Here is an 18487-nt window from a genome sequence, read left to right as displayed (position 1 = left end):
ACCCTTCTCACTCAGGACCCTCTCCTCAAAGGAGGTTGATGGTTTAGGTGATTTTTTACCTCTTGCGGTGCCAGGAGGGTGAAGGGCTCCACACGCCCTGCAGGGCCCAGCCGCTCCTCTGGGTACTCCACTATGGAGAGCACAGCAGCAGGGGGAAGGGGAGGCCCGTCGGGATGCAGCCCCAGATGTTCCAGCATCTAAAACAGAAGAGGAAATCCTGCTTGTACTTGTGTCACCTTGATCCTCACAACTCCTTTAAAGGCACTGAGCTTTAGGCAGTGGGGTTTTTGATTTATATGAATAGAAGTGCTTTGTTGTGCCCGCTGGGGTGAGCGGGCTCCAGAGCAGAGGCAACAGCTCCAAGCAGGACCAGGAGAGAAACCTCTATGGGTGTTCTCAGTTTAGTCAGAGAGAAAAAGAGAGGTTTCTGCCAGGCTAGAGCCTGGGAAAGAGTTGCAAAGGAATGTAAATAATCCTCTGTCTCTCTTGTCGTTCACATTGTTTATAGATATGTTCTGCCACTGTGCATCATTCACTGCACACCAATGGTGTGAGATTTTTTACTTTAAGACCACTGAAATTAGTCTGCACGATGCTCTCCATAAAGAGTGATGTATTTGAAATGAATCAGTTGAGTTGTGCTGTTGGAGTTCACATCCTCTAACTCCAGCCTTCTGGAGTTCTCTCATTCTCGTCCTGCCTCAACAGCGACAACCCTCTCCGGAGTGCCTCAGCTGATGAAAACAATGACCATGAGCTGCCCTGTCCTGTTCATAACGATTTCCAGGCTGGGAAACTCTGAACAGACAGGACACTTGTACACAGAGCACTGCCACTTCCTGCCCATCTGAGGGATGGTGATAACCTCCCCATCCACACAGATGTCATTGTGGAACATCATCAGGGGCCTGGACAAGGCTCTGTGCCATTATCACCTGTGGGGACACAATGCTCCAGGGCCCACGACCACGGCAAGCTCAAGATCTGAGCCTTGCAGGGTTTTACCTGGTCCTCCCTCGGGATCTCCCCCATCATGGCCCTCGGATCTGTGACCTGCATGTCCAGGCACAGCGCTCCGTCACGGCAGTCTCTGACTGTCCCTTCTGCAATTTCACTTTGCGCCTCCAGCTGAAAGGACTGACGACTCCTTGGGCCTTCACAGTTTTGTTCAGGCTTCTTCTCCACCTTCTCCTGGGGCTTATTGGTCTTCTGAGCAATGCGCAGCTGGCACAGGTCAGCCCGAGAGACAGGATTGCCAGTCGCTTTCACCATGGGCTCAGAATAGCTCGTGACAACCTTGTGATATCCTGCAGTGCAAAACCAGGGGGAAAAGTCAGCCTCCTGCCCACCTGTGATCCTCATCCTCCTCCACATCTCCTCAGACCCTGGGAAAGGAGACTTGGTGAAAGCAACATGAGCTTCTTCTTTTGTTGCTAGGAAGGTGCAAATATAAAAGAGCCAGTGATATTAGACCTGGCTGAAGAACTCATCCAATCCTAGTCTTTATGGCTAAGGGACACAAGGGAATATCCTGATTATTCCCCCAGTCTGGCAGGCAGATAGGGGCTTACTTTGGCTACACTCAGGGTTGGGATACCACAGCCCTTCACCCAAGACTTTCTCCACCAAGCTGGAGAACAGGCAGTTGCTAAAAGCATGGGCTTGCCCTGGAGAGCAAGGTGAGAGTTCAGGGTGTACGGAATGGACTCCCAGCTGTGACCACAGTCAAAACAGACACTGCCAAACCCTCACTGTTTTTCTGACCTGGTGCTGCCTTGCCCTTGTCCTCAGCCTCAGCCTCAGCCCTGACCTTGGCCTTTGCCATGGTCTTGAGCTCTGCCTGCTGAGCTTTCAGCCTCTTCTGTGCTCCATAGTCCTCCAGCACCTTTGGGAGCAGCGTCCCACCCACGGCGCGTGGAGGCATTAAAAAGCTCTTTGGGTTCTCAGAGCCCAGTGCCATCCGCAGGATCTGTGTGTGTAGGGAAGAGAAACCATAGCAAGAGTCCTTTTCTTGCCTTTTATCTCACATACTCAACAAACCCGATTTCTGTCTCCTCCCTTCCTCCCAACAACACAAACTATTTAATTCCTCCCACAGCATGTCGGCAGAGCTGGCCTTGCCCTGGGGATTGCCTCCATCTCCTGGCACAAGCCCGGCAATGCTGGAGTGCTGAGAAGCTTGGGCAGCACGTACATGGGGACCAGACCTGCCTTCTCACCTTCACCTCCTCAAAATCCAAGGAGTAAAACTCAATGGGGAAGCTGCATGGGTTCTTTACCACCGCGGTGGCCTCCACCCCATCGCTGTCCACCAGCACCCATCCCATATTTAGTGCTGGGGGGCTGAACTCCAGCCGTGGCTCCAGACCTCGTCCTGAGAGGTGCAGCTTTAAGTGATTGCTGCTCCCACACATGTTAAGCTTCAGTTCATTCTTGTAAGACCTCTGAAAAGAGAAAAGTGCAGAAAACTCATCCATGAAGTCCCGAGTGACAGGACCCCAAATACAACAACGCTTGCCCCAAGGTCAGGGTGTTATCAGTTCCTCCAAGGTGAACAGAAAACAGGTATTTACTTCTGCTAGGGACTACAGCACCTGTGTCCTGGGTCTAGTAACTGGCATGAATCTTGGTGTGCACTGAAACTGGGTATTTGGGTATCAGATGGATGTACAAAGACTGTCAGGCATTTTCATCTGGTCATGCAGGAGTGCAGTGCTCATGGGAAGGGCCCTTGGGGTTACAGTGTCCAGGCACTGTCCTGGCACTGCTGCATCAGGCAAACACCAACTCCAGGAGAGGGGCAAATCAGCTCTCGCTGGCCAGAAATAAGGGTCATCTTCCCTGCTTAGTGTTTGGCTCCGGTCCAAGCCAGACACAAGATGGTTACATCTCTCCAGCAATTAAAAGATCCCTGGGAATGTTGGTGAGCACAGAAGCACTTGTGTCCATGCTGGTACACACTGCCAGTTTCCGAGACCCAGCGGCCACAGGCAAACTACTTTTGGGAATGCTCCATCCTTTAAGTTGAATCCCCAGCTGCACGGCAATGTGCAGGCAGGCCAGAGCCCCAGGGACTGCTGGCAGCACAGGTGACTGTCCTGCCGTGCCCAGGAAGGTGTCTGGTGGCTGATTTGTCTGTCAGTCCTGCAGCAGGATGAGCCCAGCCTGGCCATTCCAGGATTATCCCCTGCGAGTGTCTGTGACGCCGAGTGTCGCAGGTGCAAATACAGCCAGGCAAGGGGCAGGCTGAGGGGTGTTGGGCACATCCCCCCATGTGCTGAGAGGCAGCCCTGGTGCTCTCTGTGCAAGCTCCCTGTGGGCATTTCAAAGCACATCTCACGGGAGGGCTCTCTGGGGTGAACTGAGCCACGCTGAGTATGTGTGGCAGCACATTTCTCCTTGTGCTGCCACAAGTATGGGCTTTGCAGAAAGCTCCCTGTGAAGGCAGAGCTCATACCACACTCTCTGCACCAGGCCCTCATTTCCAGATAGCCCTGACAGGCCTCCCGGGCTGACACCTGCCAGTCTCACCTCCTCCTTGGGTGTAAACCAGATTTGTAAGTTCTGCCACCGTTGTGGATCAAGGGTTCCTTGGGAGGGCATCACTTCAAAGGGACAGGGCTCATCCTCTGGCGCCCGCTGCTTCTGGCGTAGGGCTGGTGTCACGTATTGGTGCTGATCCTTCTGGGCACAGAAACCAACCGTGTGAGGTCTCCTTGGTCTGCGAGGACAGAGCCTCACTTCCTGAGTGCTCTGAGACACTGATGCAGTGCTAAGAGCACCCACAGCCAAACCAAGAGTGGCCCCCATAGCTAGAGCTGGAGGGAAAACCTGTAAACAGGGCAGGCAGACAGGGAACTACTGTCCTCAGAGGAGGAGGAATGGGTGAAGATGGCAGAAAAGCAAAGCATCCGCTAATGGAACAGGCTCAGGCAAACCAGCCTTGATCCAGACCCTCAGAAGCTTCCTCCAGCATGCTGTAGACCCAAATGCTCAGGCAGCCACAGGTGCAGAAAGGGCAAGAGACACAAAGAAACCCAGCCAAGAAGTTACATGTTCAATGTTGCCTGTGCTTTACCTTCAGAACAGGCTTGATGGACCATTTGCAGGGGGCTTGGAACCGGTTGTAGAGCCGGATGGTCTCAACCTGACACTGCCCAACAAGGATGTCAGAGAACTGCAGCGTGTTCTTGGAGAGTTCAAGTGACGGTGCCAGCACAGTGGCACAGAGGCGGATGTGAGACGTGGGGCCATTTGTCACCTGGACAAGGACAGAGAATTCAGCAGAGGGTGCAGGTGACATCTGCTGCTGTGCCCAGCCTGCTGCCTGCCCCAAGAGCTCTGGTACCTCTATGGGCAGCAGCACATCCACGTCACGCGGTGGCTGGTGGGCACTTTCAAAGTGCACTTCAAACGCCACGCTGTGGCTGGGGGGCAGGCTCTTTATCAGGCCTAGGTCCACGCTGAAACCTGGAACAGATGAACACGAAGAAGCTGAGATACCCGAGGAACACGAAATGTGCCATAAGCACATTAAAGCCTTACAGGTGTTCTGGCTGAGAGGGCTGGGGAAAGCCCCACGCTGTTCTGTGACCTGGATAAAAACTTGGAGTGCACCTGAACAGCCCTCAGACACAGTGAGGCACTGTGATGGAAGTGCAGCCTTGCCTCGAGGCCTCTTTTGGAAGCCTCTTTTGATCCACCAGAGGATCCCACTGGCTGTTTCTTCAATAGAGGATAAATACAGGTGCTCTGACAGTGTGAACTCCAAACAAAGCATTTCCAATACACAGCAGACCCCACTGGTTGCCAAAACAAGCCCACAGAGTGCCCAAAGAAACTCGATGCTTGTGGGAGCCAAGGGCAGAGGATGCTGAGAGGTGACCAGGGTGATGAGCCCACCTGGCCTCTGCACTGAAGCGTTAGGGCAGTCACAGGCAGGCCAGGAGAGGTCCCTGGGCATGGATGGCCAGGAGAATTCTGCCTCTAAAGCTCCCAGCAGGGGCACTGAGAAGAAAACAGCTCAAAAACCTCCCCAAGTTCAGTGGTTTAAGCTAATCTGAGACACCTCCTTCAAGGCCACAGGAAGTGTCTCCAGCACTGCTTACCTGTATCCTGCAGGGCAGACAGATCAGCCTGGAAGGACACTGGGATCTGCCCTGCGTTGGTGATCTCCAGAGTGCTTCTCTCAGTGAAACCCTTAAGGACAGGGCCCATGTCCAGGATATACTCGGGCAGCTTAACTCTGCAAGGAGGATTAAGGACAGTCCTTAAACCACAGCCTGGTTGCATGTCCAAGAGGACAGCCATAAATAAAGTGGCTATTTCTTTATTCACCGCTGTAAAAACTCAGCTCAAGCCCATGAAACCCGTGGCCTGACCACCTGGCAAAGAGTTAGGGAAGTCAGGAGGAGTCCTGACAAGTCCTAGGTTGTATCGGCTACTAACAGTACCTGCAAATAAAATTATTTAAAATGGACACTGCCCACAGCTCCTCTGCCATGAAAAGCCAGTACAGGTGAGTCCACTGGTCCTCCACTGGTCTCAGTGGAACTGCCCAGCCTGGGGTACAGCCTGAGGCTGAAATTGTTTGGGGCCTAGAATGTGATTTGCCTGCACAGGAAATCTTCTTTGCTCTGCAACCAGACCACATGATCTGCTCTGCAGAGCATCTGCTTCCTGCATTGAAACCTCTGCTGCTTGTGCTGCATCATGATTGTCACAGGGACCCACCAAGTTTCCTAGACAAGCCCTGCCACCCCACCAGGATTCAAGCCATCTGATTTGGGGTTTTAAAGGGTTTGCTGACATGTGCGGTTCCCTTCTCCTTTTGTTTAGTGTGCTCTGTTAGCTGGATCCACGACATCAGCTGGGAGCTGTCTCTTTCAGAGCTAGTCAGCAGGGACAGAATTTATCCTGCCTGGAAGGGCTTGAAGGTCTGCACTGGGTCCCCTCAGCTCTAGGGACAGAACCCCACACCTGTGGGGAGCTGAGCAGTCCAAAGCTCAGCGTGGTGCTGGGGAAGGGAGGACACCCCACTGCTCACGTGTGGCGTGTCACAGCCACCGGGACCAGACCCCTTCTGAAGTCCAGGCTGTTCCCAGCTCTGCAGGCCCAAGGAGCTCTCAGGAGAAGGGGACATGGCTGGGTGTTCCCCATGGGGCACCTGGGGATGGGGATGGGAGTCCCTACTCACTTGACAAGACTCTGGCGTAGCTGCTTGTTAGGAAACCTGCTCTTTGGGAGATGGTATGTGAGCCTTTTCTGCCGCTCCAGAGCAGCCTTCTTTATCAGCATCCTCATCGTGTTTATCTGCAGCTGAGTGTTTGGCTGGGGAAAGGGAAAAAGTGCCTGGTTAGCAAAGCTCCTTCCCAAGGCCCAGCTTGCACCTGAGAAAGGATCCCACCCTGCTCTTGTTGGGAGGGGGTGTGGGGTCCTCCTGTCCGGCTGCTCAGTGTCTGTGACACCCCCTGCTCTCTTAGCCAGGACCTCATTTCCAGGTAAGTAACTCCAGCATCTTTGCCTACCCAGATTCTTAGCAAAGCTGCTCTGGCCAGGCAGACAGACCAGCCAGGAACCTTCCAGAGCTCCAGACACTTGCCTGCTCCCAGCCAGTACCAAGGCAGCTTGGACAAAAACTGTCTTGAAAGGGAACCAGGACCAAGCTGGTGCCTCTTGGAGATGAGCACCACCAGCACAGCCCCAGGGCACAATCAGGCAGCCGCTGTTAAGGTCTGTAACTCTGGCAGGGCTTGGGTTGGGACCAACAAACTCCCCAGCAATGACCTGCATCTCCTTCAAAGCACCATCAACTCCATCCCTGGAGCATGGCCTTCAGGACCTCTCCCTGGGGTAGCCGGGAAGTTGATGCAGCCCCAGAAGAGACCATGACCAGAGTGGCAGCCCTAGGGGCAATGCTGAGGTGACACAAGGTTGTAGGTGGGCAGGGAGGTCCCAGGTGCCATCAGGGCACTGGGGAGCTGCTGTGGGCTGCAAGGGGCTCAGGTGACACGGAGAAGGTGGCATGTGCCAAACGGGGCTGCAGCTGTTCTTACTACCATGTCAGAGCCAAGCAAACGGGGCTTCAGGTCCTGAGGCTTCGCATCCCGAGTCTCTGAGGTCTGAGTCTTTGGAGTCTGAGTTTTCAGAGTCTGAGACTTCAGGCTCTGAGCCTTCTGAACAACTTTTGATTTATTCCTCTGACTAGACTGTTGCAGGGGTTTCACAGTCTCTTTCAGTAGCTTCTCATGTTTTTCATTTTCTGAAGGAAGAAAACGTCCGCAAAGAGAAGTGTGAGCAAAGTGCCAGTCCCATTTCAGCTGGGAAGTCCCTGCCTCCCAGCACTGGTTTCTTCCAGGAAGAAATCCCTCAAGCCCACTATGGGAAGTGAATGCTGCTGCTCCTCGCTGAATCCTCACGTTGTCTCCCTCCCCACCAAGGAGCATCTCATCCTCGGCAATGTCACACAAATCCAACCCTGCCAGAAACCCTGCCAGCCTCTCCTACAGCTTTCCCAAGCCCTTCACTCTCGCCACCATCCTTCAGGACCCTGCCAGATGTGCTGGCAAGATCTGCAGGATGGCTCCTGGGACAAAGCCCACATGGCATCCTCTGCTCAAGACTCATGAAGCAACCAGGGGGGCTTGAGTTGGCCTGGGAGTCCTGCAGGCGTCCAGGCTCGGTGGGGGTTGGCATGAGCTGCCCCATGGGCTTACGGTGGGGAACAAAACCAGAGCGGCCCTTCCTGGGGGCAGACAGGCCGTGCCCACCTGTGGTGTTCCAGGGCAGGTTCACGCTGATCATGGGACAGCACGCTTCTCCTTTCAGGAGGATATTTTTTGGGTCCAGGTCATCCACTTTAAGCTGGTAAATCCTGGTGAAAGCTCCTGGTATTCCCGGCATGTAAGAGAATTCCAGCTCTTGCTTCTTGCCAGGTGCAATGGAGCCCTGCAGGGACAGGAGAGGAGGGAGGGAATGCATCAGAGTGTTTGATGGGGGATCAGGGGACAGACAGGCTGAGGAGACAGACTCTCATCTGGAATAAACCATCGGACCACACCACCTTCGTGATAAATATATTACAGTGTTGGCTTTCACAACTCTTAAATACAATGTGGTTTATAATGTTGACTTCTGTAAAAGAAGTTTTGCTGAAGTTTAGAGTTCTTTTAATGCAAATGTTGTGTTGTGATACTAATGTTGCTGAAGAGTTGTTGTAATATTAACATTTAACATTTATATAATGTTAAATTATACCATAAATATAATATTACACTTATAATATATATAAATTTATAATAAATAAAAAGTATATAACGTACACATATAAATATATTAATTTATAACATATATAAAATATTACATTTAACATTTAATAGTGAAGCAATGGAAACCTGTTGAATATGTTGAAAAGTAACAAATGACCACCACTAGGACAACTGCACATGCTCCAAAAAGGTGGTACGGAGGAGGAACTATGTTAAAATTTTTGAATATATCTAACCATTTGTAAATATGTATTAGGCTGATGCAATACCCAGGGGAGATAAGGGGTGTTGCTGGGTTGACTGGTGTGCCTGTGGCTGCAGCTAAGCACCCAGCACTGTTACTTCTGCTTTATTGACTTTGTCCCCAGTTGTCTCTTAATAACTTTTTTTTTTAATTTTAACTGAGGAGTGGCCTTTGTTTCTCACACCTTCTACCTTCCCTGTACCCAAAAGGGCACCGTGTGTCCTCCCCGGGGCTCACAAGGCTGCAGCCCCAGCACAGCCTGATGCGAGCACAGCCCTGATGCTAACAGGCTTTGCCCTCTGCCAGCAAGAGCCTGCCTCAACAAAAAAAACTTCTTCTGCTGCCGCTGGGGAAGGGAAGCCCCTGCTCTCAGCAGGGCCAGCAGCTCCTCTCGTCCCTTGGAGGATTCAGGCATGCAGAAATGGGAAAGCAAATTGCTTCCCACGTCAAGGAGGGACAAAGGCAGGAGCGCTGCTTCAGCTCAAAGACATCCAGGCAGGACTGAGAGGCTTGGGCAGTGGTGGGATGCTGCTAATCTTTCTCCCTGCTCTTCCAGCCCCGCTCCCTGGCCCCCTCACTGCCCCACAAAGCTGATGCACAGCAGCAGGGCTGGAGAAGGCAGGGAGCAGCAAGCCTAGTAAGGGACATGGAAGTGGTGCTTAGCTGGCAGTGGGGAGGCAGGGCCAAGGACAATGTCCTGTGTGATCACGCCCTGGGTAAGGTGACCCTCAGAAACGCTCCAGTGCCAGCACAGCCTGAGATCTCAGCCGCAAGGGTCCCCAGAGTGACTGTGAGGAACCAATTAGATTTTTAGTCATGCCTCAGCATGGGCTATAAATCCATTTTCTGACACGGGGTGAAAAACTACAATATGGGCTGTCCACGTGCTGGGAGCCCTAACTCATCCACCGTGCAAAGGAGGTTGGTGGCAGACAATGCAGGCAGGCTCCGTGTCTGGGGGCTGCCAGCGACCTCCCCCTCGGAGGAGGGCAGACCCCAAAGCCCAAGAAAACTTTGCCCGCCTGACCAAGTCTTCCTGAAAGGGCTGAGTTATGGGAGTGTGAAAAACATGTTCACTCTCCTGTGAAAATGTAAAAAGTTTAATAAAGGGCAATAGGAGACAAAGACCACAGCAAAGGTTGTTAGGGCTGGGTGCATCTTGGCACTCAGCCAGGAGCACGCTGTTACCTTCGGGACACCCCTTAAATACCTTTTCCATTACACCAGGCTGTTGCATATTCATAGTCCTTATGTATTTCCATAAACTAGTTTACACATTCCAGGAACCATTTTACATGGCCCCTCCTTGGTTCTGCCTTTTTAGGGCGTGTGTGTTTCTTAGATGGGTTTTGGCTCCTTCTCTTTATCGCTTCCAGTTTGGGCCTTGGTCCTCACTGCCTTTAGACAGTGAGTGCTGATGGTTGGCAGATCTGTACAGGTGTCCTCATCCTGTGTTCACTGGGTGTTATCCCATCCAAGCAGGCATTTTAACACGAGCATGGCTATTTCACTGCCATGTCTAAGCTTAACCAGCAGCAGAAATACAAACTGTATCTTTATAACAAAGTTATTTTAACATCACACATATAAAATCCATTTTAATATGTGGTATTCACATTCTCTGAACAGACAGAGGCATGATTCTCTCTCCCAGGATTTTTCCTGGGAAGTTGCGAGATGCAGTGAGAAAGCTCAAAGAAAACAATTCTTCTCTCTATTTGCTGCTCCTGTTGTTTGCACATGTGGAATGTGTTATGGAGATTGTTTACTGAGGAGGGATTTGTTAATTAGACACCAATGATGGCTGTTTGGATTGATTGGCCAATTGGGTCAAAGCTGGACTATCTGCAGACAGTCACAGGTTTTTCTTCAGTATTTTTTAGTATGATATAGTTCTAGTACAATATATTATAAGATGATATAATAAAGCAATTATTCAGCCTTCTACAACATAGACTCAGAGCAGTTCCTGCACAGGGGAGTCACATTGCTTTGATATTAATATTTGTGAAAAGCCAATGTTATAATATGTATCTATGACAGGAGGAATCTTTGCATATAAAAGCACTGCCAGTTTTTCCCTGCCATTTTTGGTTTTTTTGTTGGGCTGGGAGCACCTGGAGGGCCTGGCTCCCTACAGAGCCATTTCTTCCCTGTCTGTCTACCCTGCTGTCGCCGCTTCCCCTCTCGCCAGGGCAAGCTGGTGCTCTGCTGTCTCCATGAAAAACATGAACATTGATCTCATATGTGTCGTGTTAAAGTAACTTAGTTATAAAGATATCGTTTTTATTTCTGTTGTTAAATAAGCTGAGTGAAATGGCTGATATAATGTGCTTGGGTTAAAGTGCCTGCTGGCATGGGATGGCATCCAGTGAACATATGAAGAAGACACCTGTATAGCTCTGCCAACCATCAGCACTCACCGTCTGAAGGCAGCCTGGGCTGAGGCCAAAACTGAAGATGATGACAAAAAAGGACTAAAACCGCAGCCAAGGAATAGGCACGCTCCAAAAAGGGCAGATCCAAGGAGGAGCCATGCTAAGCAATTCTTAGAACATGTAAACTAGTTTAGGGAAAAAGTTTACTATGCATAAGAGTCTATGAATATGCAACAGGCTGATGTAATGGAAAAGGCACTTAAGGGGTATCCCCGAAGGTGACAGTGTGCTCCTGGCTGAGTGCCAAGATGCACCCGGCTGTTATAACCTTTGCTCTGTGGTCTTTGTCTCCTATTGTCCTTCATTAAACTTTTTACAAGTTCACAGGAGAGGGAACGTGTTTTTCACCGTGCAGCTGGCAGCACACTTGCTCCACCTGCCCAGCAGGACGCCGACGGAGCGTCCCAGGGTTCCAGCAGTAATGCTCTGTCCCTGTCCTCTGTTACTTTCTCCGTTTCTCATTTTCTCTCTCTGCTCTCTTTTCTATCCCCTTCTGGTCGGGACCATACCCTTTGTTTATCAACAAACAGTTTTCAGATACAGTACTTCCTGCATTTGTGCCTTATTTTCATCCGAGAAATCTACCAAAAAGAATTCTCCTCTACTCCCCTGACAGCAGGACAGGACAGTGACCAACACATTCATGCCTCCTGCTGGTTTCTGCCTCTGACAGCAGAGCCACCCACCAGCCAAGGCCGTGGGGACTCTATCAGGAGCGCCCTTGTTTGACCTTCTCTACCCCTATCAGAAATTGCTTACAGCTCTCGCTCTCTCTCTCATGGCTGGGTTTGGGTTTTCCCCTCTGACTTTTTTCCTGCTTTCTCCCCCTCCTTTTTCCCTTCAACGCTCTCCTGGGCCACCTGGCACAGGGCTGGGGTCCGTCACTTGTGCTACTTACAGTGGTGGGATTGACCAGGAACACACCAGGCAGACGCTGGTCACAAGCGTTAGGCTTCAGCACCCAGGTGAACTCAGTCCTGCCAGTGTTCTCCAGGGTGACCGTGCTGTGACCAATTTCATTAAATATCTGGAGAGAAGGCACAGGAGCGGGAAGTTACAGACCCAGGCCTGCTGCTGGGAATCTCCTTCCTCTCTCCTGGGCTTGGAAGCAGACACATCGTGGGAGCAGGGACCAGGGAGGAGATAAGGGCACTTGGGAACCTGGGGAACCCCCAGGCACAGGGCACCTGCGCAGGACCAGGGAGCTCTGGCAGCACACAGAGGTGTGATAACAACCCTGTGAGGGCCAGCAATAAATGAACCGGGGCACACAGGCCCTCTGCACTCTGAGGGGTCACCAACAGCCAGGAGAAACAGAGACAGCACTGAGGCATTCCAGGAGAAAAGGCATGCAACTATTGTCAAGCAACACACATGCAACAAGGGAGTCACACAGGGCAACACAGACAGGGCCAGCAGCTGGAAATATCCGTGGGCTTTCAGCTGGAAAGTGGGGATTATTCTAGGACAGTCTCTCCAACTCTAGCGACTGGAAGCGCAACTTCTTCCCTTGATTATTTGTGGATTAAGCAGGAGCTTTAGACGAGCATCTCCTTGGAGGTCAGGCTTTAGGCGTGGATCAGCAGAGGGATGCCTCAGGGACATGACCCCCAGGGCATCCCCACTGGGACCCTGCCTGCCCCAGGAGGCAGTCTTAGGTACCCAGAAAAAGAGGCACTCCCTACATTTTTGGAGATGGCTATTTTAAACCAGGTTGGATGCCAGATGTGTCCCTCAAAGGTTGTACTTCCAAGCCCCAGAGCCAACAAAGGGGCTGGGGAGGGGAGGGAGCCCTGGGCCGAGGTGGGCAGGAACCCGCTGGCCGTGGTTCCAGGGCAAGGAGCCGTGCCAGGGGCTGTGTGTGGTACCTGAGGGCCACAGTTGATCTCCCAGCAGCTCAGGGAGTAGCTGAGGCGTGAGCTGATCAGCTCCACCTCGTAGGTGGGGCCTCCCTCCACACAGCACAGCGCCTTCACGCTGCCGAGGATGTCACGGCGGCCAGAGAAGGTGAAGGAGACCTGCTGGCTCTCTCCTGGCTGCAGCACACCTGACAGCGGCAGGATACTGAAAGCCTGGATGAAGGACAGGAGAGATTGAGGTGTTGAGCATGGAAATGGGTGCAGAAGAGCATCTTGGAGCAAAGTGCAGCTGGACCTGGAGGGGCCTATTTCCCAAACACAGCCAAAATCACCCTAACCTCATTCTGCATCCATGCCACTGACCAGTGGAGGGACCATGGGGAAAATCTTCTCCCATACTCACGGATCAATGCGCTAATTAATACACTACATTAAAGTGAACTGGGATGTCTTCTGGCAGTAGAAATTCTCTCTGATGCACAACATGCCTTTAAAAAGCATTTCTTACTGCTTTTAGAAAAGGAGGAGACTCAGAGTGAGAGCTCTTGGAGCTCAGGGAGCTCAGGGAAGGACTCCAGCCCCGCTCATATGACTCCTGAGGCTTTTCGCCCCTCTCTCTGATTTGTAGCCTGCTTTCTCCAGGTGCTACAGCAAAAGCTCCTGCAAAAATTTCCTATGGACCAGCTGACGAGGTCCAGGGGGAGCAATGCCCTCCATAGGTGCTGCACAGCGTCCTTGGGCAGCCCTACAGCATGTCCTGCACGGCCCCGCCAACACCCAGTTGGTTCAGCAGCACTTTGTATGGGCCTGGAGGGACGTGAGGCCCCTCTGTGGGCAGTGCTGGGGGCCACCAGTGGGACTGGGAGCTACAGCCCTGCTTGCCACGCTGGCAATGGGCAAGTGAGACAGATTCCCTCTTACCTCCTCCGCTTCGAGGGGAGTGTGAGGTGCATCCACGGAGGACGTGATTCCTGCCAGCTCCAGTGGCAGGTGAGGGGGTCCAGGAGTTTGTGGTGGCACCTGAAAAACAAGCCATTTTCTATGCCAGGAGGAAGAGACAGCCACTTTGCAAAATCTCAGTTTGTAAGATAACTTCAGGGCCACCAGTGCAATACCAGCTCTCGGGTGAGAGCAGACACCTGGAAACAGGTAGTCTGGCTGGGCTGGGAAAAGGGTACATGGAGATCAGGACTCATCACAGCTTGCTCTGGGAAGGAAGCTGGAGCTCTTACCATGATGATGCAGATAAAAGTCCCATCATACATTGTGAGGAAAACCAGGCCCAAAAATCCCACACTCAGCACAGGTCTGTAGGATCTGAGTGAGCTTCTCCAAGGAAAACTCTCCTGTTTCTCCCTCCCACACACCCCATACCCAGCCACGGGCCCTGCTGCCCAACCCACAGGGGCACAGGACAGCAGGGCAGCAAAAAGGGAGGTCAGCACGAGCGTGACTTGTCAGTGGCAAGCTGGGGAGACAACACAAGCAGTGTGTGTACAAAAACAATCTACCTCTGTTCCTAAAGATTGGGAAAAATCCTGTGCTTCTTTCAGGGCACTGTCTACCTCCTCCTTTCTAATCCTGAATCTCCTTCTGTATGCTGAGCAATCCAAACGGGAGGTTCTCTGCTCCTTTGGTGGTTGGGGTTTGAATTTAGGTGGGTTAAGCTTATACCTGGAAAACAACAGAAATGTGAACAGGGACCTGCAGTGGGAGGGAGGAGGGAGGGACACCTGCACGAGCAGCTCCTGCTCAGGATGCAGCCCCTGGGTGGGTGCTGGAGTGCTGAACTGAGAAATGGTCTGATCCAGCCCTTCCCAATCCAGGCTGGAGCAGGTCTGTTCTAAAGGCAGCCCAGGGATGACGCCCAGGCAGCAGCAGTGCAGCAGCTGCAACTGCTTGCATTGAGCACCTACAGAGGACAGGGATTAACAGCTTGCGGGGATGCAAGAAGTGGGAGAGGGAAAGACACAGAAGGCAAGCAGAAAGGTGGGGTTTGAGGCACCGAGGGGCAGACCCGGCCAGTGAGGAGCCAGCCCAGCAAACCCCAGTGCCCAGTGCCAGAACCTCTGCAGCTCCACCAGGTATTTATCAGGAATGATTCCCTGACAGTGTTGGGGGAGGTTGGTTGATATTTTCCAACACTCCCAGGTGACTCAGGTCACATTCCCCATTTTAAATTGAAGCAGGTGCCTAGGGTAACTCTGCTTGTGTTTCTAATGCCACGCGAGGGACACAGTCGAGCCGTGCCTGCCTGTCACCCTGCTGAGCTGCAAGTGCTCCCCACAGTCAAACACGACCTGGATGCTCCATCCCCAGACAGGCATTCAGGGCCTGTAATGACCTGCTCCCCAAGGAATCACTGCCTTTAGCTTTGTAGCTTGCTACCTAAGGCTGGGTTTAATTTCTGGGTGAGGGGCAGTCTCGTCATAACCCCCAAAAGATCCCTAATCATCTATTCCACTGTCTTTAGTTTTCATGAATGGTTTGAAGCAACTTCCCAGTTGCCCAGACAACGACATTTTTCACTCTAAAGCAGAAACTCTGAGGGAGGCAGGGATATGAGATGATGTGATGAGCGAGTCCTGCTGTCAAACAGGACAAAACCCACCAGGGACATGTTGCAGGGGAAAAGTCAAAACGAGTAACGGGTCACAAAAAAAGGGAGTGAAGATCCAAGGTGTCTGCTGAAAGCTGACCCCTGGGAGGGAAATCATCCTGGCACTAAAGGAGTTGTCTCAGCAAAGAAGGAAAGGGAAGCTAACAGACATTCAGCATCAGCCCAGGCACCAGGTAGCTTTTCTCTGGTGTTGGGACTTTCTGGGCATCCTGCAGCACAGTACAAGGGAGGAAGGCAAGGAGCAGAGAGCAGCTCCTGCAGAGAGGACCCATCCCAAAGCAGAGGGGCCAGAAGGGGCTCCAGCAGCACTGTGCAGCTGGCACTAGGAGCCCTTCATCAAGGTGACATTGCCTCAGGCCACAGAGGTCTGAGAAAGCAGCTTTCACCCCAGCTTTCCTTCCCAGGGGAAACCCCTATGGGGGCTAGGCAGCACCAAATTGGTGGAAAACCTTTTCTCGGAGCATCCAGGCTGACCACAGCTGGTCAGTGTTATTTGAACAAGGAAAGCCAGAAGCAGTCTGTCAGATCCTAGGCCAACAGCTTTGTTCTTTGCCAAGTACAAACAGGGCACCAGGAAGAAGAGCTCCAAGGAGAGGGCAAAGGTGCACATACCCCAGCTTGTCCGCCTGGCTGTCCGAACAGAGTGACCAGTGGTACTTGGCGAGAAGAGGGCTGCAGTTGGTCATCTCCAGAGAGCGCACTTCTTCAGTGCCACCCACGAACTCCAGCGTGCTGGGCTGGATTTGCAGGTTTGGGAAGCAGTTTTTTCTCCAAAGGCCGTCATGGAACACCGGGGAGGTGTCAGTGAGGCAACAGGTCTTGGTGTTGGGAGAGCCTAGGAAAAGGACACAAATGTCCATTTAGGCACCAATCATGGCATGACTCCTGGTGTGAATATCCTGGTAGGATGAAAGTGTGATTGGAGTTTAGTTCTTTATTATTTGAACTACAGCTCACTGAGAAGCTGCACGAGGAATTAATTGTCACTTAGTTCCCTTTGACACTGATTCCAGACTGCAGCCTTGAAAATGCCCACTCCTAGCCCTGCTGAACACTGCAAGCTTCTCTCTCTCTGATGGGGAGGAGCTCCCTCGCCCGCCTCAAACTAGCACCAGTTATCTCTCAGGGACGAGTGTGCACCCAGACCGAGCATTTACTCTGAAAATTCAAGCTCCAAAAGTCCCTGTTAAGTCTCCCAACACTCCCATTGTATTCAAAATACATAAACAGTGAGTGACATGAGTTCACACCCATTCTGGTCACTGTGATTACTGTTGCCTTTCTTGTTTCATTTATTCAAAAGGCAACTTAACAAGTGCCTCAGCAGTGATAAGGGTGGCGAAGAAGCAGCTCAAGAAAGCTTCCTTCCTTCCTTCCTTCCTTCCTTCCTTCCTTCCTTCCTTCCTTCCTTCCTTCCTTCCTTCCTTCCTTCCTTCCTTCCTTCCTTCCTTCCTTCCTTCCTTCCTTCCTTCCTTCCTTCCTTCCTTCCTTCCTTCCTTCCTTCCTTCCTTCCTTCCTTCCTTCCTTCCTTCCTTCCTTCCTTCCTTCCTTCCTTCCTTCCTTCCTTCCTTCCTCCCTCCCTCCCTCCCTCCCTCCCTCCCTCCCTCCCTCCCTTCCTCCCTCCCTCCCTCCCTCCCTCCCTCCCTCCCGTGTAAACTTCTGTTACTGTGTTGTTGTTTGTGCCGATATATTCCAGTAAAGAATTTTTATTCCCTTTTCCATATTTTTGCCTGGAAGCCCCGTAATTTCAAAGGTATAATAATTTGGAGGGAAGGGGTCATCTATCCATTCCAGGAAGATTCCCACCTCCCTTGGCAGACATCTGCCTTTTAAACCAGGACAGGGACACCAGAAAATACTGACTTTTTTTTCCTTGGTTCTATTTGATCTCACAGTGGCAAAAATACTGTATTTCTATTCTATTGGTTCTATTCAATCTCACACCCGGCAGCCCTGGAGTTCACACCCTGAAGAGGCTGCTGTGGCAGACCATGACTGAGGGATGCTTTTATGTTTCAGTGCTCCGTTTTGGAAGGCACAGATCCCCCACGCTGTGTCCCAGCCCAGGGAACACTCACCAGAGGAGATGTCCTCCAAGTTGAGCTTAATGGTGTCCGAGAGTGAAGTCGGTCCGGTGACACTGCCCCTGCCGTGGCGAGGACAGAGGAGGAGATGGCTTGGTTAAAGGGAATTAAAGCAGAGGTCTGGCTGTCGTGGCTCGGGGGTGTAAAACCTGGTGTCAGGGCAGGTTTGAAATCAACACCCCGCCACGTGCTCAGCACAGTGCCCCTGCGGACAGGAGGCAGCTAAAGCCAAGTGGCCAGCAGCCAACAGCCACTGATGGGGCTTTGGGCACAGGGCAGGCAGGAAAAGCCCCCTGGTTGCTGGTGGTTCCATGAAGGACCCTGAACACACACCCAGACATGGCTCTGTGCCTCAGTTTCCCCATCTGTAACGTGATGGACATAAAGGTGTCCCCACAAACTTCTGTAACTGTTCCTGCTTTGCTACTCCCTAGCTGCAACTGCTGCTCCCATGGAGGAGCTTTCTCAGGAGATTTTGACCCACACAATCGTTACAGAGTTTTGAGACATGAAGCCAAGGGAGCCCCAAACACCCTCTGAAAAGAGCAGCAACAGTTCTACACAGTGGACAGATGAATCCTGGAGGAAAGGACCAGCTTGTCACCAGTGCACCAGCTGGCACAGCCAACAGCAATAGCTTAAACAACCAAACAGGGGTGTCCTGAATCTAGCACACCACCTCCCCTGTCCTTAAACTCAGCAGACAGGCTCCAAAAGCCACAACATCCACTGAAATCAGCACTTGAAGCTGCAGAACATCATGAGTTTATTTCATGGCTGATGCCAATCGATGCCCACTCTGCCCTTTGGTTAAAAATCAAGGACCAGCTGTGCCTTCTGTTGTATTCCCAGGACTGCCACTGGCTCTGCTCTACACCTCCCAACAAGAGACACCTGCCCTTGCTCAAGGACAAAGCTGCTTATGCAATAACATCCCATGAGCAGTTTGGGGGAGGGACTGAGCAGAAACAATTA

General features: G+C 51.9%; 1 protein-coding gene, 1 long non-coding RNA gene and 1 pseudogene across 2 annotated transcripts in view; all 3 read right to left on the bottom strand.

The window, feature by feature from the left end:
- The window catches only part of LOC140681514 (hydrocephalus-inducing protein homolog), a 31285-nt gene extending 17212 nt beyond the window's left edge, over positions 1 to 14073 (bottom strand). The window contains exons 1-15 of the mRNA XM_072921407.1: positions 14041 to 14073; positions 13730 to 13828; positions 12818 to 13021; positions 11848 to 11976; positions 7770 to 7947; positions 7059 to 7261; positions 6197 to 6330; positions 5109 to 5245; positions 4349 to 4470; positions 4079 to 4261; positions 3532 to 3684; positions 2220 to 2444; positions 1765 to 1969; positions 1572 to 1667; positions 1096 to 1307 (exon numbers count right to left, since the gene is read on the bottom strand). Of these exons, the coding sequence (XP_072777508.1) occupies positions 1096 to 1307; positions 1572 to 1667; positions 1765 to 1969; positions 2220 to 2444; positions 3532 to 3684; positions 4079 to 4261; positions 4349 to 4470; positions 5109 to 5245; positions 6197 to 6330; positions 7059 to 7261; positions 7770 to 7947; positions 11848 to 11976; positions 12818 to 13021; positions 13730 to 13828; positions 14041 to 14073 (2313 nt within the window). The remainder of the gene's footprint in view (positions 1 to 1095; positions 1308 to 1571; positions 1668 to 1764; positions 1970 to 2219; positions 2445 to 3531; positions 3685 to 4078; positions 4262 to 4348; positions 4471 to 5108; positions 5246 to 6196; positions 6331 to 7058; positions 7262 to 7769; positions 7948 to 11847; positions 11977 to 12817; positions 13022 to 13729; positions 13829 to 14040) is intronic.
- LOC116807532 (uncharacterized) overlaps positions 1 to 18487 on the bottom strand; it is a 1256502-nt pseudogene that overhangs the window by 1049227 nt on the left and 188788 nt on the right.
- On the bottom strand, positions 14329 to 17729 carry LOC140681590 (uncharacterized). Its single transcript, XR_012052638.1, has 3 exons — positions 17507 to 17729; positions 16041 to 16263; positions 14329 to 14482 (listed from the first exon to the last, which is right to left on the bottom strand). It is a non-coding gene; the product is annotated as an uncharacterized lncRNA (long non-coding RNA).

Source organism: Taeniopygia guttata, chromosome 37 (genome assembly GCF_048771995.1).
Source record: "Taeniopygia guttata chromosome 37, bTaeGut7.mat, whole genome shotgun sequence".
Lineage (NCBI taxonomy): Eukaryota > Metazoa > Chordata > Aves > Passeriformes > Estrildidae > Taeniopygia > Taeniopygia guttata.
This window is presented reverse-complemented; position numbering and strand designations above follow the sequence as displayed.